General features: G+C 38.6%; 1 protein-coding gene across 1 annotated transcript in view; it reads left to right on the plus strand.

Moving 5' to 3' along the window:
* The window catches only part of LOC140238509 (nephrocystin-4-like), a 52278-nt gene extending 27340 nt beyond the window's left edge, over positions 1-24938 (plus strand). The window contains exons 10-32 of the mRNA XM_072318414.1: positions 843-920; positions 1395-1546; positions 2357-2603; positions 2967-3055; positions 3521-3709; positions 4317-4409; positions 5007-5124; positions 5619-5762; positions 6319-6420; positions 6927-7134; positions 8759-8985; positions 9663-9721; positions 10448-10615; positions 11475-11697; positions 12437-12523; positions 14167-14323; positions 16306-16376; positions 16926-17011; positions 18502-18673; positions 19188-19296; positions 20105-20223; positions 21579-21674; positions 22399-24938. Coding sequence (XP_072174515.1) covers positions 843-920; positions 1395-1546; positions 2357-2603; positions 2967-3055; positions 3521-3709; positions 4317-4409; positions 5007-5124; positions 5619-5762; positions 6319-6420; positions 6927-7134; positions 8759-8985; positions 9663-9721; positions 10448-10615; positions 11475-11697; positions 12437-12523; positions 14167-14323; positions 16306-16376; positions 16926-17011; positions 18502-18673; positions 19188-19296; positions 20105-20223; positions 21579-21674; positions 22399-22539 — 3135 coding nt within the window. The 3' untranslated portion in view covers positions 22540-24938. The remainder of the gene's footprint in view (positions 1-842; positions 921-1394; positions 1547-2356; positions 2604-2966; positions 3056-3520; positions 3710-4316; positions 4410-5006; positions 5125-5618; positions 5763-6318; positions 6421-6926; positions 7135-8758; positions 8986-9662; positions 9722-10447; positions 10616-11474; positions 11698-12436; positions 12524-14166; positions 14324-16305; positions 16377-16925; positions 17012-18501; positions 18674-19187; positions 19297-20104; positions 20224-21578; positions 21675-22398) is intronic.
* The last annotated feature ends 220 nt before the right edge of the window (positions 24939-25158 follow it).

Genomic DNA, 25158 nt, shown 5'->3' on the forward strand with positions numbered 1-25158 from the left:
CTTTGTTGTGAGATCACTGTAGCCAGAGGCTCAAGTGAGCTATTCCGATCATATATCTCCTGGCATGCATCATCTACTGTGTGTCATACATAAACTGTTTACGGGAAATGAATTTTGGCACCTGTTTTCACATTGTCATCTTCCTCTTGAATACAGATGGTCAAATTGGTCACCATTCTTGGCAGACATTATCACTAGATTAATAGAATATGTTTGTACTCTTGGAAAGCATGCCCCACGTCAGGGTCTGGGGGGGGGGGGGGGGCTCATAAACTCAAAATTAGAGAATTTTGGGGGGTATTTTTTTTTTTTTTTTTTACAGAACCAGAAATGATAGAGCTAAATTATATAAGTATGTTTACATTCGTTTGAGAGTTTATTTTCAAGGTTGTTCATGTCAGATCAAGTTGTGTTCCCTTTGGGACCTGCGGAGGGCCAAAGTGGGGCATTTTTTTTTTTTTTTTTTTGCATCTTCTTGACAGCACTTGGTCAAATTTATGACCAAATTTGGCAGGCATTATTTGCTACGATGATAAAATTTGTACTCATGGGCAACATGCCTTCCCCCTTAAGTTGGGAACATATCAGGGTTCAGTTTTCACCCTTTTGATCTTCTTTTTGAAAATGCATGGTCAATTCTTTTACAAACTTAGCTATTATTATATCAATTGTCATAAAGTATACACATGGACACCATGCCCCTTGGAGTTCCCCCAAAGCTCCCAAGTTTGCTGTTTCCTAAGGTAATAGTCTGCAAGAATGCATGGAAGTTGGACTTTTGATACTCAGGTGAACACTAAACCCCCTGGGTCTCTTATTTTTTATGATTATCATTACTGCAGAGAGAAGAAGCACAGCGTCCGGTCAGTCCTCAGTCCACTTCAGTGCCATCGGAGGCCCCAAGGCACCTTGCTCCATCAGTAAGTCAGTTCCAGGGTTCAAATCCCTCCCTGTAATCCTCCGGGAGGTATATTCTAGCGGAATATTATATTTATGTTTGTATACAGTGTATGTGTGTGTTTTGTTTGTTTGTGTTTTTATTTTTTAGAGAGAGAGAGCAGTACAGTACAAATGGTTGATCTATATGAAAGCTTAGTCTGACAATTGTTTAAACAGGTTTATTAAAACTTTTGCCAAATTAAAAAAAAAATCATAATTAGCAACAAAATTAAAAATATTGGAATATGTGGGTAAAGTGCAATAGTGTGAATGTGTAATATTAATGTTGGCAGGTTCTATCTTCGTGGAGCCTGTTTCGTTTTGATTTTGGATGTTCGCTTTTTTACAATTAGATTTTGAACATCTGCACCAATCGATAGAGATAACACTTCACATGACATGACAATCTGCAAATACAGCACTGTGAGGATTAATTATTCTGGTTCTCTCTGCAGGATATAAGACCGGACTCTAGAGGGCAGTATCCGTCCATGCAGTCCCTGCCATCCCAGACGAGTGGGACAGAGGCGTCGGTGCTGAATGAGATCCAGCCGCATCCGGGCTTGATGGCAAAGCCGCCACTCCCTCGCAGCCCACGAACACCAAAGTATGCCACTTCTTTGACCTCACACTGGCATTGATTTGCAGTAATTATGTTATTAAGGTTGAGATCGATTTATTAAGTCAATTGTTTAAGGCATAAAGTATCTAAAATCATGTTTGGAGATACGTATTCTACGATCAAGGGATGAAAAATATGTATGATATGAAAGTAAATAGCGAAAGAAAATATCTGCATTTAATTTCGTAGGTAAGCCGGTGACATGATGATGTGGTTCAGGCGTTTCTATAGCTTGGGGGGGGGGGGGGGGGGTTATGAAAGCACTTTTTTTTCCTTCATATACTTATTATCACGCATCTGGTGGAAATTATATTGCATTATCTAGAAGCAATACTCAGCAAATACTGTCATACAATTATCAGCCAAAAATAAGGATCATACTAGTGAACAAAATACACGTCAGAATTATTGATACCACTGTCATGACATTGGATTTTATTGGGCTCTTGAGAAATAGGTGATCATGCAGTTAATTTTGATAGTTAAAGTAGGCCTAGTCCACCCCAGTACAGTCAAACTTGTATTAGTGGCCACTCTATCTATATCAGATTGTGGATATCATTGCACAGAGAAGAAGAATTTAGTATTTGATGATGTAGTTACTACATTGGTAGAGGTAAAACATTTTCTTTTGTTAGCTGTTTCCTATAAGGAACCATTAAAGACATGTCTTTAATGTGTGTCAGTTACCCTTTAAATCAGAAAGTATTCAGTGCTAGTGTACCAAAGGACATCCTTTTTTCATACCACTTTGTTTATGTGTTTTTATTTATTCGTTTGTATGTCTTCACCCAGACTACCTCTAGGAGCCAGCCACAGCAGTATGGCACCCAACACCCTCCAGCAACACTTCACCGCTCCCGAACGGGGTCCCAACCACCAGTACCTCATGCCCCAGATGTACGGCACAGGCCCCGCCCAGCAGTTCATGGGTCCCCCTGGGGCGGGGATGTACAACACGGGAGGCATGCCCCCCAACTATCCCCCAATCCAGCCGCAGCCCATGTCGGGGAGGCTGCCGTACGAGATAACCCACATGGAGGTGAGAGAGATGTTGGAAGGATGCTGGTGTTGGAAGATGGATTTTGTCGATGATGATGTGCGCGTGGTTGGGGTTTATGCCAATTGTGAAAACGGTGACTGATGCAGGTGGTCCCAGTGATTTGGTCATAGTGATGCTGATGAAAATGATGAAGGAGATTTTGCTGGAAAAGCTATGATTAAGGTGATTTTGATAGAAATGGCTATGATAAAGGTGATTTTGATAGAAATGGCCATGAGTAAAAGTGATTTTGATAGAAATGGCTATGATGAAGTTAGTATCTTTCCAGCATAACAGTTTTGCCAGAGTGTCTTCATGCTCACAGATTTCACCCTCCTCTCCGTCTCAACTCCCCCTCTCCAGGCACCTTTAGGCGTTGGTGAGCCAGTGGATGAGATCCCATTTACCCCCGTCCACGCCCCCATCATCACAACAGGACCGGGTCAACAGACGTAAGGACCACTCTCTCTATCACTACTAAACTCTCTAAGACTCATCTCTTCTTAATTTGGCTGTTAAAAATGGTTTGATTTTTTTCATTCCCTTTCAACAAGACTTCTCCTGAGCGTCAGGGCATCTTATCCTCAGATGCACATGATGGACAATTATGCAAAATTGAAATTGATAGTTCTGTTTCCCTGCTATGTAGCAACTAAAAGATACCATTTTTGCTTGGTGCGATACTACCCCAAATACACCCGAAAATGGCATTGCCTACCATTCCTTCAGTAATATGCTGAGGTTGTCTTATTCATTCAGATGCAAAGAACACAAACGCAAATAAATCAGGCTATTAAATGGTATGTTTCATGCAAAGGGTTACAAGTGAACTCCACCGTATGTCATTCCAGACTCTGATTCAGTGATTACCACCATCTGATTCAGTGTCCTTTCATCACTCTCCCCTTCTCACTCAGTGGTGGAGGTCTTAGCCGAGCTGCCTACGCCAGACTTTTCCAGGCTGGGTTCCCGGAGATCACGGACAGGACTGGGGAGGCACCAGAGGTCGTTGACCCCAATGACCACGTCAGGCTCAACCCCCAGCTCGAGTATGCTGACCAGCTCCAGTGCAATGAAATTGTGATTCAGTTTCTGGCAATATCAAGGTGCGCTGTCATTTTTCTTTTTTAATTGTGTTGTTAGTCGATAACTGTGCCAGTGTGGTTGGTCAAAAAAGTGACTTTATAAACAGTGTAATTGATCAAAAGAGTGTTTTTAATAAACAATGTGGTTGGTCAATAAGAGTGATTTTATAAACTGTGGGCGATCTAAAAGTGTACTAGGTCGAACAGTGTGGTTTGTCAGATTAAAGATGGTGAAGAGAGTGAATAGGGTTTGAACTATAAATCAAATATACTCTTCTGTGCATATGTTGCTTACATAGAGTTAATACATTGATTTGACATTCATAATGCTTATCAATTATATTTTCATTTGAATTGGCATTTCACATTGTAAAATAACATGCATTCTATTGTAATTTTATGTTACCAAGCACGTATTCAACAATACTTGCAAGAAAAAATGACAAATACGATTGGACGAAATAAAGTTTTTGTGCAGATCTGCCAGTTTTGAATTGATAAGACTTTTCACAATCTATGCAAGAAAACAAAGAATGTCTGTATTCGTTTGATGATACAACATGTATATATCGCAGAAGTAATTAAGAAATGATATTCCTTGTCTATTTTGAATTTACACCCCCTCCAGGCTCCTCTCATTTGATGTGAACAGGAAGGACTTGCCCAAAACCGTCTTCTTCACATTCCAGTTCTACAGATATCCACCTGTCACCACAGAAAGGTACAAATACAAATAGTTTGTGTGTTATTCATAAGTGTTAACCCGTTGAGGACGAGTCCCGAGTATACTCGGGCAAGTGTCTATGGGAAATGCGTGTTGTAGTAAAATCAGTCCGTCCTCAACGGGTTAAAGGAGTTCAGAAAAAGACAGAAAGAGAGAGAGAGGGTATGCATACTGTATGATATCAACCAACATTTTGATAATGATCCCCAATATAATGGCCAACATAACACCTTAATAGCTTTGGTGATTTGCAGTCCACCATGCACCTAATTCTTTCTGGCTGGAGTTAGAGATGGTCCCGAAAAGGATCAACTCGATGCAGTCGTCATGGTAACAGGGAGTGGTGAATAAGCTAGTAGATTGAGTTGGTCCTCTTCAGGACCACCTCTCACTCCAGAAAGAATTTGGTGCATGGTAGACTGGAAATCATCAGAGCTATGCCTCTTGCTATGGAAACCTACTGAGAATACTTAACACTTTGATATTTTAGCAGGTTTCAGATGACAGTATTCCACGAAAGTAGCTGGAAGTTGGATGACAATGTGTTAGGGAGATAGCAAATCATATGATTGCCCAAATACTATTTTGTTGCAGGTTATTACTTGGAGAGGTGGAGGGACAGCTTTCAGCCGATCCCCAAAGTCTTCCGTTCATCCTGAAGAGACTGAAAAAAGAGAGCGAAGAACCAGAAGGTGGTCCACCAGGATGGATGGTAAGACGGAGGAAGAGGAAGAAAGAAAAGAGAAGGGGAAAGATAAAATGGAGGAGGAACAAGGAAGAACAAAAGAAGGGAAGAAAGAAGGAGATTGTCTGTTCATTGGAGATGCAGTCATTATAGTAACAGGAATGAGTGATTGATAGAATAGATTAGATGTTAAAATTGTTGTTTGGTGCAGCATATGATTTGAGGGGAACGAAAATTTGATGATCATCAGATTATTTTCATAGTTATTGTATTGGTCCCTCTTTAAAACCATGAGGAGTTCATTGCAAATAATGATCTGGCCTCAGAGTATTCATGTGATATTTTTTGATATATTCAAAAAGTGCATTGTGACTCAGAGAGTGGAATTACAGGCTGTAAATAGGAATATGTGATGTTTGCATTTGATGTATTAAAGTGATAGAGCATGTATCTTAAATTCTTGCACATTAATTAGAAGTGTATATTTCTCCCTTTCTGCCATTTTCCTGCTCGCTCCCTAGGTGCGCTACAATGTGGACCCGTCATTCCTTAAACCAGGAGAGGCGAGGCTATTCCTGCAGTACCTTGAGAAGCAGACATTCCACATAGACACCTGGGACGGAGATTCTCTCCTGCTCCTTGGCTCAACCGCTGTCGATCTTAAGGTAGGCATTGCTATTAAACTAATTATGCAGTTCTCTAATTGTGGCGTCATTGGTAAATGTATTCACATAAAGTCTGACTCCAGAATATTGTTGCGTTTAAAAAAAAAAAAAAAGGAGCAGCAACAATAAAAACGAAATGGAAAGCAAGCTAAATCTAAAGAAACAAGCGAACTGGATCTTAAAACGTGATCTTCCCTGTCTGTGAATTCTTTAATTTGGCTGGAAGTAAAGCTATGACCTGTATTGCTTGTTCAAGTACCGTGTGGTTGTGATTGATCATAGAATTGTTACAAATGGAAGCAAACATAAAATCTAAGTGCGGGAAGTAGTGTGTGAGTTCAATGAAATTGCTAATGTTACAAAGTGAGCAGTATTGTTTTTGAGTGATTGGGTATAATACAGACTAAATTCAGTCTTAAATCATTGATACCTCAAGAAATATTCTGCCTGACAAGTCTCTGTAGGATTGCCACCACTAGTTGCAGAGAACAAGAACTCAATGAATACAACAAAAGTGCACAACAGGAAATTGATTTACTTTGTATTTATGTTACAGCAACTGCTACGGGCTGGGCGAGAGGCTGTGCAGGTGACCCATGAGGTGGATATCATGACAACAGAACACAGCGACGAGGATTACGTTCTGACTGGAGACCTGGTGGGTATTCAATATCAAACGCTCAGGGATAGTGGATGAATAGAGAGAGATATGTCAATTTTTCACCTCCCTGAAAAGCACAGTGCAGGGGAACATCGTCATAAAAAGGACTGTATCAGGGCAATTACCCTCCCCTCCCCCCGAATCTGAATTTTGAACATTCCCAGCTGTTGTTTCAATAGGATTTTCCTGTTTTTCCCGATAATTTCATTACACACTCCCATGGAAACTGCTCTTTCTTCTGAAAGGTTGGGAGGCCTGCATGATGTAAAGGACAATGCTTGAGAGAAATTGTATGCTGTGAAGCAAAATTAATTGTTCATATAAGGTATAAAGCAAGCAGCACTTTCTCACTCATAAATTTTAGTTTCTCCTGCAGATGCTTAAGAATTATTTGTATTTTACAGTCCTCTATGCACAGTAGAAGATACCATAAAAGATTATACTTGTTCACTTCTAAGCAAGCCATTGATGTTCGATCACACTCTTCATTCTGCCTCACGTAGCAACGTGGGGGCAGCATTCGCCCCGTGGGCTCCAAGAACGTCACACGAGGGCGCCTGCACCTGCGACTGGCCAACGTGGGCCACCAGGTGGATGCAAAGCTGGTGAAAGCAGCCACCCTACCCCTTCAGGACACCAAGATCATCGTGCAGGAGGATGGCAGTGGGGCCTTCCTTGGGGGCAGCCTTCATGCTGGAACCAAACAGACAAGTCAGTAGCACAGTTTGGTGACATTTGCTCCTGCGACTATTTGCTCCCATGAAATATCTGTGAGCTAAGTGAAACACTAAGCCACAAACATAACTCTCACCCTAATCTTAACCCTAAAAAGACTGGGGGGGGCCTAAAAGGCCCCCCTCAACATTTCGCGCGATTACTCTGCAACACGCAATGCTCTCTCCGCGATGCTCTATGACTTTTTTCTTTCGAGTTTCCCGCACATTTTGACGCCAAATTTGTGATGCCCGGGGGTACAGTTCTGAAGTTACATAACTTTTTGTACATGCACGCGAGACCGAAAATGGCTCAAAAATGTGATTTTGTGTACAAAGTCAATGCCAATTGAGTTTTTTCACATGGTTCATATAAATATGCTTATTGTTACTCTCAATGGCTAAAATTAATTTGTTTTAGTAGTATTATGCTTCAAAAAGTGTCTGCCACAAATTTTGTTTAAAAAAACAGCAAAAACAAAAGGTCGAAAAAACAAGGAAATACATAAGAAATTCATAAAACAATAAAATGAATAAGAAATTAATTTTGATACCGAATTTTTTTTCAGGTACATTTGAGAAGAATGCCACAAAGAATAATTAGACCAAAACTGACCACTTTTGGAGCTTTATTTACTGATTTAGATCAAAGAGTCTGATTTCTCGCATAAATTAGCATAATTAATCAAAATAAAATAAAAGAAGACTATTTTGGAAAATTTGAATATACGATCTTGTAGATTACATCGCATACTACCATTGTGCAAATTTCCCCGGCGATCGTGCAATCCATGGCTGAGATCTTAAGGGGGGGCCCTTTAGGCCCCCCCCCCCCCAGTCTTTCGAGCTACCAAAATAGCCCAGTCTTTTTAGGGTTAATCCTTGCATCAAACTAAACCCAAAACTCTATCACAACCCTAACCCTAATGCTAAGTCCTCGGAGAAAATGAGACTGAAGCGGAGCTAATGTAGTGTTACCAAGTACATGTAGGATAGAGTTACATGTACTTTCTCTAAACTATGGATACGCGTGTATGATTTTTATTAACAGTCAACCTCCCGTAAATTGAATCCAAAGGGACAAGTAAAAATCTATTCTTAATTTTGACTGTACTTAATAGAATAAACACATATTCATAGCTGTCCTGTTAAATGTTTCTTTGACCTAGCCTATTTTTTGACGTAAAGATGTGTGCAAGGTTGACTGTACCGTTTGTATGTGTCTATATTTTCAGCAAAATATGATAATGAAATGGAAAATGTATTCTTACCTATTTCAGCCATATGTTAATATACTTGTGTATGCAATCTTGTATTATAAAACCAATTTTTATTTGTTTACCAAGCTACCATTCTTTATATATTTTTCTCCAGCTAACCATCTTCAGTGGCTTACCTTACCCATTGAGGTCGGACTGATTATGCTACAACATGCATTTCCCATAAACACATGTCAGAGTGTACTTGGGACTCGTCCTCAGCGGGTTAATCAGTGTTCCTAATTCCATCCACCACTCAGTCTACATTTAATATCTATCTACAGATATATCTCAACGTAACTGCTACTTTTCAACAAGTAGTTCAGTCATACTCCATAAAAATCCTCTCCATTTTGATGTCAGGTGCCAGTCTTGCCAATCTGAAGCAGAAGCGCAGCTTCCTGGCCTCCCACATGGCCGAGGCGGACCAGGAGCTCGCCACGGTGCTGTTCTCGCGACGCGACAAGACCACCGCAGTCCTCAAGGAGTCCAACCGGGAAGGCGACCACGTCAAGCAACGCAAGCTCGCCCGCATGGAGGCGGTGCGCCAGCAGGAGGGGCGTGAGAACGGACTCGCCAACAACCTCCTTGTGAGTGATGGGTGGTCTTCCTTCACCCTGCTTTTGTTTCAGTTTGGGTGTGTCGTATTTTTGGTTGATACACAATTACCAATAATTGTGCATATTATACGTGTACTTGTTTACACTGGATTAAGTAACTGCAATTCCCTATGCGCTAGAATATCTGCAAAGAAGAATTTGTTTTGAAGCTGTTTTCCTGCAGTTTGTGATGTGATAATGATGTTAGAACTTGTGATTCAATGAGTTGGATTATTAAGTAAGCACATGAAAATCAGCATACAATGTAGATTCAGTAATGTGTGGGATTTAACATAAGATTGGCATACTTCAATTCTTGAATAGATGTCTGTATGTGTGTGTGTGTTTAAAATGCATCCCTAAAAATTGCTGGGAGAAAGCGAGGATGATTTTCTTAATTCACTGTTATTTCATTTTTGAAATTGTGATAATTGCTGTCATGATGGATTATATTTGGTAGTGTATTCTGTGAAAGGAATCACATTTTGTCTGTGTGTAATTAGAAAAAAAAAAAGAAGAAGATACCGTAATACCAGTGTTAATATCTGGCTGTTAGATTGCTAAAGTTAGTCCTCTCCTTCCCTTTTGTATACAGAGCAATAATTCATTGATGTTTGTTTTTCCAATCCTGCTTTTTCTCTCTTCTGCTTATATTACTTAAAACAAAGGTGAAGAAAGAAGAGAAGGTTCAAAGAATGAGAGACCTGAAAACCATAGAGCTATACAGGTGAGCTTCAATATTATGTGATTATGAGTGGCCTGTACGTCATTTTGTCAGACCATGAGTATGATAATGAAGAGGATTTCAGATGAAAATGATGCTAGAAAGGGTGATTGTGGTGGTGGTGGTGGTGGTGGTGGTGGTGGTAGTGGTGGTGATGGTGATGATGTTGATAATGTAATCAATATATGTATAATCCATATGATCAATTGATAATTGATAATTGATTTTACGGACGAAATCTTCAATCGTGCATGTCCTGTGATCAAGCTAATGATTCAGATTGGCAATAAATATGAAAACCCACTATCTGTACCAGATATAAGCTTTTATTATGGACTATGAAAATACTAACTGAGCCTTCAATGTCTGGCACATCTCATAATTTATTCTGAGAAGAACAAAAAAAAAAAAGAAACAAAACAAAACAGAACAAACATGTTCTTACCTTTGCAGTGAAAATAGCCAGGATGTGACAAATGGCTTGAGATGGTCAACTGCATTTTCGTATTCAATACATTTATTTTCCCCACATTGCTACATTGCAGATGTTTGTATTTCTGTTGATGCAAAGGCACAATTTGCACCTCAAATTCTATTATATTGCATTGCTGAATTTGAAGTCAATTGCTATTGTTTTTATAACAGTTATTAATATGATGAATTACATGTATATTCTCAGTGTGATTATTGTCAATGTAATTGTTATATCCACGTGTCCTTCCTATGCAGAGAGAGATCCAAAAAGGAGGGAATTCTCAACATGTTGCAGTCAGTCATTACTACAGAACACACCATCAATCCATCCTTTGGACGGGCCGAGTTCTTTGAGTTCGTCCTCAAGAATCCATACAATGCCTCACACACCATCTCAATCCAGTGGGAACATCCAGATCTGAGGTAAGATGATACCTTTACCTTCAGTCTTCTCATCTGATAGTGTGGGTGATTCTAGTTGTTGTTGTTGTTGTTGTTGTTGTTGTTGTTGTTGTTGTTGTTGTTGTTGTTGTTGTTGTTGTTGTTGTTGTTGTTGTTGTTGTTGTTGTTGTTGTTGTTGTTGTTGTTGTTGTTGTTGTTGTTGTTGTTGTTGTTGTTGTTGTTGTTGTTGATTGTCATTTTGGGGGGGGGGTGGGAGGGGGGTATAAATTGGTTGGTACAGTATTGTATTTGTTTGTTTGTTTGTTTGGGTTTGTTTGGGGGTGTGGGGTTCTGTTCAATGTTCTCTGTTTTTTTCAAAATGAAGGTAATGAAGGTGAGATTGTCCCCAGCAGGGGTCAAAATGCTGGCACTATCCACTTCTAGCTTTAGGTGACCCTTTGCATACAGAAAGTGAATGTGCCATGTAATCACTTTGTGAGAATTACCAAATGATAGAGGTAGTGAGTTAATCACAAAATCTGATATTGTTTGTTCTTAATCAGGCAGTTTATGAATTTTGATGTTGAATGTGTACAAGTTACTTTTCAAATTTATGTTGTGATGATAGTTTGTGAAAGTGTATTTTGATTGTTATGACTGTGATACAGTGTATGCAGTATGTGATATGAATGTTTTATATAATTATATGTATATATGTATACATACCCCTCGGGGTGCCTATGATGTTCATTGAGTTTATGCATTGTTGGATAGAGGTATATTGTTTTACCACTAAGTACTTAACCCTTACTGTGCCAGGGACTTTGGACAGTGTGTACAATGCTATGGGTTTTACTGTGTGCAATCAGCACTCAAAGGGTTTATGATTTATTTTGTGTAGCGTGATCACTGACACCAAAGAGTGGAGACACTTCAAGGCTGTCTTTGAGACGTTCAACACGCCCATTGAGGAGGGTCTGTTTGACGGCAGCCAGAGGCAGGATGGAGGAGCACCCTCCAAGGGGGAGGTGCCGGGGTTAAAGGTCTTCCTGAGGCCCAAGGAAGAGGTCAACATCCCATTCAAGTTTCAGAGCTTCAAGGCAGACCACACCGTGACATCCAATGTGAGTTGCCATAGTTACTCGGCTGAAAAATACTTGCGGTGCCATTGATGATGATGATGATGATGCTGATATTGCTGCTGCTGCTGCTGCTGATGATGATGATGATGATGCTGATATTGCTGCTGATGGTGATGATGATGATAATGATGATGATAATGATGCTGTTGATAATGATGATGCCAGTGGTGATGATGTTGATGATGATGATGATGATGGTGATGTTGATAATGATGCTGCTGCTGCTGCTGATGGTGGTGGTGATGATGATGCCATTGAAGATAATGATGATAAAGATGACAATGATATTGATAGTGATAACAGAAGGATAATCATTTGCATTATTACAATAGCTCCTGCTTCACTATAATAAAAACAATAATGATTAGGAAGATATGATTTAGAAGTTGGCTGTAATAAGTTAAACTCAATGGTTGTGATTTAGGTGTAAGAGATAGCAAGAAATTGTTTGCATTGCCAGTCGAGAGTGGAGTATTTTTAATAATAGTTATTTTGTTTTGGTTTTTTTTGTCTTTGTTGATGATGATGACGATGGTGGTGGTAGTTTTGAAGACAAGAAGAACAAGATTGAACAAGACAAATGAATGAAGAGATGACAGTTTCTATGCTCGTAACATGTTTGCCATCAGTTAGATATTTGCAATCATTCACATCTATCGTAATTTTATTAATTTGAATATCACTGACCAATACTAATATTTTATCTATATTATCTCATTAGACACCGTATGTTGGTCCTCGATCACAGTTCCATCTTCGTGGTAGAGACAACAAGGTTGATTCAGCTCTGGAGTCGCAACTTGTCAAAGTAAGTCCCACATCAGCCTATCCCTCTCTAGGCAAGGAGAGAAATGAAATAAAAGCCCCATGGAGTTAACCATTATTCATTCAAAGTCTGAAGCCAGAGATTGCTGTGTTATGTATCGTCTTTCATGGGGGTCCTGTGGCATTGTGTGCTGTATTATTCTATCCCATGCTATCTTGCACCAACCATTTAAGTGCTCAAAACCAGAAGGGCACTAACTCTGTAGGCCTAGGACAAAGTCACCATATCATAAAGCCACAATAGAGAAATCTTTGTGTTTTTGAAATTGGGAGATGGATTGCAATTATTATATATGAAGTACGCTTACTTTAATATAGTTCGACCTCGATTATCCGGCCATGTCGGGACCGGCGCTCATCTGGATAAGCGAGTTGGCAGGATATGGGAGACACAATGTTAATGTGTATAGCTGCTGTCTCAGTGCACTGGCAGCTAGGCAGGTAGCGTACCCTGCAATGGTGGTGTAATCTATGCTAGCCTGCGCAAAATTGTAGTCCCTTCTTAATAAAAATAAAGTATATCTTTATGTGAAAATCGTACATGTTTTACCTCATTAGATATTAAGAAACCTATCATGCACATCTTATGAAATTAGTGAAATAGATCCATGAAAGTCACTGTGTTTTCTCAATTTTTGGATGAAAAAAAAGTCCTTCACTGTGTGAAGGCGTTCCAGGTAATAGAGATTTCCGGATAACAGGAGGCCGGATAATTGAGGTCGAACTGTACCAGTAAAATCAGAGTTTAGTGAAAGTATATTTTCATCTCAAAATGACAGGCATATGTGTTATAATAATGTGTGGACCTTTTGCACTTTGCCAGTAAGGAAAAAATGCTTATGAGTAAGTTTTTATGGGACTTACATACAGAGTTATGTAGGCACCCTCGGATGAACTAGACAAGGAATATAAAATACCTTGCCTATTAAAGGACATAATTATGCACTGCTGCCAGGGGACATGAACCAGGGACCTCATGACTGAGAGCCTGAGGTCTTATCCACTAAGCCACTATGGCTCCTACATTGATCTTATCTATTTATTTATTTATTTATTTATTGAAACATATTTATTCAGGATAGCTTGATCAGCATGAGCTGTTTTTCATCAAGGTCCTGAGATAAAACATAAAAATACAAACAAAAATTCAGTCATTACAATGAATTGTCATCAGTATAAAATCCAAATCAGCTGCAGTAATTAAAATATCAAATCAGATGAAGAGTTAATTATTAACAATATAAAATTCATGTTCTAAAATTCACTTTGCAACTCCTTTGGCGAGAAGACTGCAGAGAAAGACAAAGAAAAACACATCTGGACTAAGCATTAGAATCCACATGGCATAAAAGCCGGCATTCATGTCATGACCTTTTCAAAAGGAGCACATGACAGCAGAGTACTCATATCCACCCAATCTATCTATATGCATATCTATTTGTCTGTCCATACAGATATAACCATAATTGTATGTATGTGAAAGATTCTTGATTTCACATTATCTAACTTAATGTTACTGTGTTAAACAAAATGAACCAAAGTGCCAATACATGGATAAATATTAATAATGTAATTTCTAATTCTACTTTGTATGCATGTCTATTGTCTTCTCTGTTCTTTGTCTAGGTGTATTTCAAGACCCAAGACAACAAGGCTATCGCTGTGCTGTCCCTCAACGTTGACCCTCAGCCCCACATCATTGACCAGACCTTCCGCCTCCAGCAGCCAGAGCACTCCTTCTGTCGAAAGTCCATCCGCCTCCCCGCCTTCAGCTCAATCATGGGTATACATTTTGCTTAATTACTTTATATGCAAATACTGTATTTTTTAAGGGCTTTATTTTCTTGAAATCCACATGTCACATGCTATTTGCAAATTTTATACCACACAAAAAAAAAAATCATTGAATTTCTCATCCTGACATGAATGCGACCTGCACACATACATGTCCTGGTACAAATATGATGCATGATCATACAGTTTAGTGGGCCTAAACCCTAACTTACCTGGGGGGGACCATAATGCCCCCCCCCCCCCGACTAATTCCGCGACCATTCCGGCGCGCAAAATTTTTTGACCGCGCCGCTCGCTGACTTTTAAGTTTTCAAGTCTCGCGCAACTTTTGAGACCAAATTTGTCGCGCCCGGGCATACCGTTCCGAAGCCACGCCCCTTCATAAAATTTTCGTCAACCCCAAAACTGCTCAAAAACGTGATTTTGTGTACAGAGTCAATACAAATTGTGTTTTTTCAATTAATTCATATAAAGATTCATATGGCTGAAATCAATTTATTTTAGTATAATTATGCTTCAAAAAATGTATATGACAAATTCTGCTGAAAAAAACAAAAACAAAAGTTCGAAAAAACAAGGAAATACATAAAAAAATTGATAAAACAATTAAAAACATTAGAAATTAATTTTGATACTGAATTTTTTTCTTACGCACAAATATTCGGAATGTCACTAGGAATATTTACACCAAAAATCTGCATTCCACAAGCTTTTATAAGCCAATTACAGACGAAAATGAGGTTTTTTGCATATATTTGAATAATTAATTAATTTAAAATAGAAAATGCAAATTTTTTGAAAATTTAACTGAACAGTCTTGTAGATTACATCCGGCTTTATGTTCATGCAAAATTTTGCGGCGATCAACGGTCGAGCTCTGAAGGGGGGGCCATAATGCCCCCCCCCCCCCCCAGGAATTCAAGCTCGCTAAATAGCCCAGGTAAGTTAGGGTTAAACTTGACACATCTACTGTATGAATGGATGTGCGCACTTCCCAATTTCTCCCTTCATTGCTGTACCCCATGATTGCAAATTTAACCACTTACAAAATTGTCAAGAAGTCCCGATTTGCAAAGAATTAGACTTGCAAAATATATCATGTACACTGTCTTTAATTTCAATGTGTTCAGAGTAGATTGTCACTTGTTTAAACAGAAATAAGGTGATTACATACCCCATTACGTCACATTAACCAAATTTCTGTGTTTTTAATGCTGTCTCTTTTTTGGATTGATTTTTCTTTACACTGTTAGAGATTCATATGGTAGAGTTAAAAATATTGACACAATTTGAGCCCTTCTTTGATCATTTATGATTGCTTGTTTCAGCTGCAGAATATTCAAAAGTCTCCTAATCACTAGATTTACAACTGATTCTGAAATTGGCAATACATTTTTTGAGCTTACAGCTGTTATTTCTCTTTCAAAATGGCATATTTTTTATAATTTTTCTTTTTCTAAATTTGTGCAGATTTAATGAAGTTTTTTTTTTTTTTTTTTTAATAGCAAGCTCCACCAAATCTTTCTCCTATAAAAATCTGCAGTAAAATTCAATGATTCCACTTGCATGTATATGGTGACAAGATGATGATATCGGCAGCAAAATTCCATAGGGACTTTGTAGGACATATCAGATACTGAACAAGTGAATGCACCATGAATTTTGATATGATAGACATGCTAAATACAGGACTTGAGGTATTACTGTATGAATTCCACATAAACATATAACAAAATATAAGATATCAGAGAATGGATGAAGTGTATTACTGTGTGAATTTTTGTAGGTAGTGACTTATAACAAACGTACACTGTCTGTCTTCATACATGCATTAGAATTGCCATGACTCAACGCTGATTCTCAATTAGTCAATAGCCTGTCAGCAAACTCATAAATTAATATGAATTTGATTGATATTTTGTGATCTATATTTGATGTATTATCCATTCATTTGTGCTTAATTCAACCCAGGTCCCATGGCCATTGACAGGATATTTGTGAAGTGCAGTGACGACAATGTTATTTGTGAGACCAAAAATACTGTAAGTACTTGTACCTGACAATGTTGAATAATGCCATGCTGTGCAATCAATCATGTATTGTGTGGGCAATGACAGATAATGCAAAAGTTAATGCTCATAATCCATCATTCCATGTGAATTCATGGTCATTCCAAGAATAAATGATAAATGATTCACTCTGCCATCAGAGCTGAATTCAGCAGGTTGTGAGAGAAATATACATGTATAGCACTTGACCACATACATTAAACTGAGGAGTGAATTTTTACTTCTTTTCTTTAATAGAATATGAGCTTTTGTGGTTTATGTCTCATTAGAAAATGGTACAAGATTAAGAGTTATGTTTTTATTCATTTGTATAAAGTGAATGTTGCAAAATGATTTGATCTCTCAACTGAGGGACAGAAAGATTTATGATTTCTTTCTGGACTTTCAGCCTTTATAAAAGATCAATAAATCACACATTGAAGCTGTTGAAGCATCATTAAAATATTCTGCCTATCCCCCCCCCCCCCCCCCCCCCCCGAAAAAAAAAAGGTTGAACAAGTTTGGTACTTTGTTTTTCTACAGATACCAGGAGAGCCTAATGAAATCTTCCTGAAAGCTGCCTGTGGAGCCTCGCCCTCTGTGAAGAAGTTTTTCATCCTCATTTACTCGTAAGACTTGTTCATCCTTATCTAAGTCCATTGCATTTGAGCGCCTGTGATGTTGTCAGGTTTTGTATACAAATGTCTCCGTTCAGTTGTGCCAGTTTTAAGCACTTCTAGAAATTTTGATAAGGTGATGCTTAGATTTTGTGACAAATTTGTATCATGTTCGATAGAATGTGTGATTCTGGTAGGCTTTGTATATAGTGGTAACTTAAAAATACATAATGTATGATATTTAGTTTCTTGTGTTTGAAGACAATGTGTGTCTAAGCAGCCTATGCAGCAGGATAATATTTTAAGGATCTTGAGTTCTTTTGGAAGAGATAATTTTGTATGCCATTGATGGAAAAATTTGAAAAGCTGAAGAGCTCCAATGCTTTAAATTGGTGTAATTTGTCCTCTTGTTGATTTGCATCGACAATTATTATGTGACCCTGCATCACAAAACCAACAAAAAGTCGCCAGACATGGATTTTTAATTAAGGGCAGATTCTGAAAGAGCAGACTCTAAACTTTAAAATGATGTATAGCTCAATTCAAATGGACTCCCCTAACCTATCTAAATACTGGAAAGAAATCACACTCTGGAAAAGTGTGAACTGAGAAAAGAGGCTCTGAAGTACAGCGTCTATTCAAGCGCCTAATCGTTACCAAGCCGTGCTAGCTGCGCGATGAAAGGGACAAAACACAGGATGTAAACCACTGGAGCAACTACAATGAAGGGATTATCAGATTAAGCTGAAATTAAGCATGCTCTTTTAACACATTCTGTCCATAATTACTGCCAACTTTCAAAGCAGTAGCATTATCCTTTCAAAAGTTATTAGACTTGAAAGTGAAGAGTATGCAAAGGATTTCAAGAAATGAAAGGAGGCCTTCAAGACATAGCTGATCGTTCTACTCTCCCCCCAAAAAAGGGTTGTAGAAAAACTGCTCAAAACACACTTTCCCATTCATGTTATGACCCCAATTTTAAGAATAATGTAGAAGAAGGATAGCTCTTTCAGAAAATTTAAAAAACTCAAGATTGACTCTGTTGACCCATTTCACCTTTTTCAAGTCCTCATTTAAAATCAAGGGGTGCGACTTTTTGTTCGTTTTGTGATGCAAGGTCACATATCGTAGCTGGGGCGATAAGACCTCGTATCTACAAAATGTCAAATGTTCAGGAGAGCCAAAAAACATGGCGGCCAAAGCACTGTGGCGAATGGGATAGCCTTTCCTTTGACATGCCGTAGTGGCTTCATTTTTGGAGTAAGACAGTGGGGATTTGGACAGGACATCACTTAACCAATTATTTGACCATTAATCCAAAAAACTCATTTTCACCAAAATTGCAGATACAATTATCACCCCAGCGACGATATGGTTGACAACATATTGCAGTTGGAAATGCTTTTGAATGTGATTCTTTGTCACCAGTGTTGACTGAGTCATATCAGTGCAAATTGCAGGATCAGCATCTTTCAAAGTCCTGTGTTTTCTTCCACTTACAGGAGCCAGTACTTATCCCGTCCCCTCCAAACCTGGGAGTTCTACATCCACACCCTCCAGCGGGTTGATGTGACCTGTGTGGAGGGTCAGACGGCCCACATCACCCTGGTCCTGAAGGGGTCCAGCTCCACCCGCCATGTGCAGTGCTTCACCTCCCATCCCGGGGAGATCAAGGTTAAGAGCCAAACCACACCCCTCTCCATTCTTATATTCCTCAACCAATAAACCCTACCCATTTGGTTTGATATTGAATCTCCAACCCAGGGAATCAAGGTTAAGAGCCAGACTACACCCTTCTCCCTTTTCCACATTCCCCAGCCCCTAAACCCCACCCATTTTGTTTGATGGTGTACCTACAAACCGAGGAAGATCAAGGTTAGATCCTGATCATGACTACACCCTTCTACCCTCCCCACATTCCCAAAATCCCCCTTAAACCCACCCACTTGGTTTGATGTAGTACGTGTACCTCCCACCCCTTATGACATCAAGATCAGACCTTGTTCCACCACTCCCCCTCCCCCCCCCCTCCACTTTCCTTTACCCATGTACCTTCCTAGTTTGTTGTTGCACCTTCCACTATGTTATGATTATTAACGTCAATGTACAATTTTCAAACAGATAAATAAGTTATGCATTAATGTCAGAATTCTTGGTAAAGTTTCATATTTTTTTCTTGTATTGCTAGGTTGCTCCTGGTGAACCGTTCATGCTCCTGGCAAATTCCGTCCACGAACTCAATCTGGGAGTGCGCCCTCGCTTGAAAGGAAACAAGTTTATGTTCATCAATGTTGTTGGTATCCTTACCCTCAATACATGAGATGCATAAGTACCTTTTTTTTCTACGTTTTTGGACAATTGGTCATCGTGTCGAGGTTCTAATAGTTCTCTTTATTTTTTATGGTCTTAATGTTTTACATTTCAAAGCCATTACAAGATTGGAAAAAAAAAATAATACAAAATTATATTACAGGATTTTTTTTTTCCGTTCTCTTTTTCAGGGAAAAAGGGGAAATCGTTCAACAAATTTGGAATGCAAAATTATTTCTATTCCCTGTTAAAAGTAATGCTGATAGAGACTTGTAAAGTTTATCCTGGTATGGTAGTGAAGAGGTGGATATGAGACTAAGTTAGTGGGTTTAAGCTTCAGCTTACAATGTGATGTCTTTCGGCGTAACACTCCTTTTTGACACACAATGTATAAAGGTGTCAAGGTACTTGTAAAATTATAATGGCCAAGGAATGTACAGTACCCAGGAAATTCTGGGATGTTTAGACCAAGTCCAATGAGTAGCAGGTGGTCATCTATCGTTCACTCATTCAGAGCAGCCATCCATACACTAGACATGCACTAAGAGCAATACGTATATCTAAAACAGATTCACTGTATGATAACTAAAAAAAGATTCATGCTGATGAGATTGTTAAAAGTGCTGTTTTTCACTATTTCTAGTTTTAAAAAAAAAAACATTCTCACCTGCAATGTCGTACATACTAACAGACTTTCTGATATAATTACAGTATATGGTAAGAATACAGCGTTCAACTAATGTTGATTCATAGTACCAAAGGTCCATCCTTGACCAGGGGGCTTTGTCCAATCAGATATCGAGTACCACGTCCTGGTGCGGTCATGGCTAGTATCGGTCATCTGTAGAGCTCCGTACATCACCAAGTCCTTTGAGCTACAGCTGCCTGTCGGTGGAGGCAAGGGGTCAAATAAGGTAAAATTTATCATCCCTGATATCTGTCACAAAAGTGCATGTGATAATTATCAACAGAATCATCAGTCAACAATTTCATATTTGAAACTGCTGTAACTACTTCTACTTAACCCGTTGACAACGGGCTGATTTTCCTACAGCACATATTTCCCATAGACACTTGCCTGAGTATACTCGGGACTCGTCCTCAATGGGTTAAACTTTCTGATCAAGTGATATGCTACACTCTGCTGTGACTTGGTGAACAGTACACTATTCTCCCTTTCTTTATTAACGTGTGTTAGACTTGTGAATTCCTAGTGTACTATCGAGGTTTTGTGGTGTTTATTCTTAAGGTTAGACCTTAAAAAAGATGTTACCCTCTATGTGATCATATAGTAATAACACCAGACGAGCACTGTCATGACTTTAAAGTTAATATTTATAAAGAATTGTGACCCGCTACAACAAAAAGGTCCTAAAGTCGCGCACGGTCGAAGCCATGAAAATCGAGTTTGAAGTCAGAGCATCATAATTGGTCAAAACTTACGATTTTCTGATTTTGACATATTATTGGAATCTGACATGTCTTCTATCATCTGTCGAAATTTTGAAGCAAAATGATGAAAGGAAAGACCAAAAAATAGCGTTTTTCTGGGCCATGTTTTTGGCGTTTCAACCAAGCAGAAACCGGTTCGAAAATTTGGATTTAGCGCCACAGACAGGCTCCGCCCCTAACAACGACCGGAGTGATCTCATTGGTCAGTTTGCTGCTTGCCGCTAACCGAAGCGTGAAGCTCGCACACTGCCAAGTCGACTGGTGCGTGCGGGAGGGGTGCGCTATGCCCAGCCGCTTTTCCTGGCATCCTGGTCACTGATTGGTCGATGAGGAGACCGCCGACGCTGTGCTTGAATAAGCATTTCGGGGGTTGCTAGGGTTTACCTTCTATTGTCCGGAGGTGAAAACTGACTACGTGCCCCTTGATCGCGATTGCGTCGCAAGGAAAACTTTTAGGGCGCTTTTCTCGAAACAGTGATTTCCCATACGTCTCGACATGCTCTCTTTTAAACATCGATATCTCCGCACCCGATTATTTTCATAAGATGTGTTATATATCAATTTAAAGCAGAAAGATTAGGGAATTTTGTCATGCAAATTTCAAATAATCGACCTCTCCCGACTTTAGGATCATTTTGTTGTAGCGGGTCACAATTATTGTACCATAGTAAAGGGAGAGGGAGAAAGAGTTAGGTTAATTTTTTGTGTCTTTATGTACCGTATCTATTTGTTGAGTATTGTACCCTACAATTTAATTCATTTCCAAACCTGCAATATATTTTCTTTCTGTGTATATTTCGTGACTGACATTTTGCAGAGGATCAGCTACACCAATCGGTATCCCCAGAAGAAAGTGTTCTTCATCAGATGTAACCGTGACGACCTGCTGCAGTTCAAGGAGACGAGGATAGAGGTGAGTGGAGGAGCAATGATTAGATGAGGCACAAATGCTAAGATTAATAACTGAGCTCAACTATCACTTGTAAGATAGCAGGATCATCAAACAATGCCATTTATTTTCAGTACTCTTGTTCAACTTGTCAAACTCTGAATCATAAGTAGTATTTGTTTGCTGCCTTTGGTCATAAATTTCCTCATGAAAATTCATCTATCAACGCATGATTATGCTTCTGCAATTATTAGCAAGGTCACTTTGTCATGTGTGTAACAATAAACCACATTTAGTGTCCTGAAAACGAGATGAAATCATATGAGATTTAAGCAAGATGAAAGCTTTCCAAAATTGAGAATACTTGAGGAAACTGAATGTAATTGTAGTAAAACTTCTAATATCAATACTCATCAAAACATTATGCATTAATTACTTCTTTAATAGATAGGGAGTATTTTGTTAACATGCCCCAAAGCATGATCATTAGTGTAATGTAATTTTACTGTATGACATGGGTACTAGAAACATGATTTCAATGGCAGAGAGAATGTTTTTGTTTTTTTTAATTAAAGATCTGGGCTAATGCATGCTTGTGGATCTTTTTTTTTTCAGATCTTCTCAAAACATAGTTGTTAAAAAATGGATGACATATTTAGGCCCATAAGTTACTTGTCATTCTCACTTTGAATCTTCATGGCTGCTCTCCTTTTCTCACACGTGCACACACTACCATCTTTTCTCCCAGATTGGAGGGGGCGAGACGCACCCCCTTGGTCTCCGCTTTGCCCCCAACCACCAGGCCGGCAACGCTGAGATCCTCATCTTCATCAACAATGAGGATGACAAGAATGAGGAGACTTTCCAAGTGACGGCCATCTACTCATGACAGTCCTAAGATGTGCGACCTTTGAATCCACCCCATCCCTATCGTCAAAAACACAAAAGGGCCATTCTTACAAGAAAATCATGATGTAAAAGCTCACAATGTTCTACACTGCATATCCCCATTGCTCAAAAAAAAATTGCGATGTTAGCTCAATTGAAAAATGCTTTTGGAAGAACTGTGTATGCCCAGTTTATTCGTTTGACGCGTGCTAAAGGAAGAGCAGATGCAGAAGTCACATGAGTAGATTTGTGATTTTTCTCCTGTGTACGTTCTCATCACAAATCGTCCTTCAAATTTTTGTGCAAAGTTTTGAACTTTGCACTCTGACTAGAAACTTTTTTTGTGCAAAAATTCTAGTGGAATTTGGTACAGTTGCAAGGTGACATTTGCCCTAACTCTATGGGTTTTCAAGTCCAGTGAGAATGGCCCTTATTTGTTTTATATAACTCACATATTGAAACCTTTTATTGCAATCAATCACCTTGAAAACCTCAGTGAGAACTGCCAGCATGTTGGTGGAGGAAGCATTACAGTGATCTGCTTTGCAAGACACTTGATGAGAGGGGAACTCAAATATAAATCAACATTGCCAAAATGAATTTACATGTATGAACTCTTACATGCTGCCTTGATGCTTGTCACAGTCTTTTCAGCTGCTCGTGAAATCAATAACTACCTTGGCAGGCAAAGTTATTTCGTATTCACACCTTGATATTCATTATTGTTGATAGCTGTACTTCAGAAATTGTATTCTCCTTTTATCATTTTTGTTTTTTTTTTAGTTTGGAGAGAATGATCAAATTGGTGGCTACGCAGTTACAGATATCTTTAGCAGCACATCATATCTGGTCGAGGATATCAAAATTTCACAGATATTTAACCTGTTGAAGACGAGTCTCAAGTGTCCTACAAGCAGGTGTCAGTAGGAAACATGTTATAGCAAAATCTGCTCATCCTCAGCAGGTTAAGACTCCAATTTTCATTTGCTTTTTTGACAATACTATAAAACAAGGAATATTCGCATGCATTTTAATTTCGTGAATTTCACGAGAGCCAAATTGTGAAATTAAGATGCATGCGAAAGTTTGTGTCTACCCTATATGCACTGAATATTCGAGGCAACTCGTGAAAATTTCATGCAGCAAAAAAGGCCGTCGGCTCCAATTCGCAAAAATTTCATGCTGCAAAAATATCATGTTTTACAGTATATAGGAATACTGCTTTTGAGGCAGCAAAATGGCATGCATAGAATTGAGATTTAAAAGGCTGTTTTTTAATCAAAAAGTTTTGAAGACATACTGTAACTTCACTGCTTTCCAGTGCAGTTTATGTGTGTGCTATGTGCTACTGTACTGTCAGCACAATGTTTCATGGCAGAGCAAGGAAACACATATAAAGAATCATATCTCATTGTCTGAGATATCATTGAGGCAAAATGAAAAAAATTGTCAACCTATCACCAGTCATATCAATCTGTATTGATAAAGATATTTTCACCTACTCAGTAAATGACTTTTGAGATGATTTTTGTTATTTTTTAATTGTGATTTTATCAAAGGAAACCATCTTCCACCTTACCACCTTCAAGTCATCATTGGACAAACTGATACTTTCTCCCAAAAATTATCCTCAATTTTGAGGTTACTTCATATTTGGGAGATTGAAGTATTCGATTGGTATTTGACAACAATGGTATTTTGTTTTTAGTTCTCTCTCATATAAGAATACTACCTGTCAAGCGGCAAAAATATATGACTAAAATTATAACAAATACAACGGGTGTGCCAAAATCATTATTATTCCCCCTCTCTGATATTGCCCCTCACCTGTGCATGAAAGGTAGTATAGTTAGTGTATTATAAATTACATTGTCTATGCCTAAAAATACTCAAGAGTTTTAAACTCAATGTTACTTCATTCATCCCACATTTATTAATTGGAGAAAAATAGTCAAACTAGTCTAAGGCACCTGTGTACGGACAAAGGAAAGGACATTGACTTTAGACATTATATTTTGGGCGCCATTAACTCTCTACCTGTTGTCTTCTGTTTACTGGACTCATCATAGTTTTAGTTTATAACATAGCATCAAATGAGTGTATTTTGCTGGCTTAGGTTTCAAAATCAGTTTAATTTTCCCTGCTCACTTAATAAACAGTGAGTGTTTAGGACGAAGAGTCAGGATATGGAAGAATACAGTGTTTTTTATCATCTGTCATCTCTTATGAGCATTTGATATAACCTTTAAAAGAAAGAAAAATCGAGCCACTGTGAAATATTTCATTGCCAATGCTACACACAAAGTTGAAAATATACATGTATGTTGTCATTTTTGCCATGCTATGTATGATGTATAATTATATATATGTATAATATGTCAATAAAGAAAGCAAAAGTAATGGATGTCTGTCCTCTTCCTTTAATTGCATCAGACTTCATGTGAATGTGTAGATGACACTTATCCAGTAAAGTCAGGTACATTTTCTTCAACCCTCACCCCCACCACCCAATTAGAAGACAAGTCTGGGTCAGAAATAAAATGGTTGAAAAACACACACACTCACAAACAAACAAACAATTTACAAGCACAACTATAACAATTGTATGAAATCAAAATAT

This window comes from Diadema setosum, chromosome 15, assembly GCF_964275005.1.
Source record: "Diadema setosum chromosome 15, eeDiaSeto1, whole genome shotgun sequence".
NCBI lineage: Eukaryota > Metazoa > Echinodermata > Echinoidea > Diadematoida > Diadematidae > Diadema > Diadema setosum.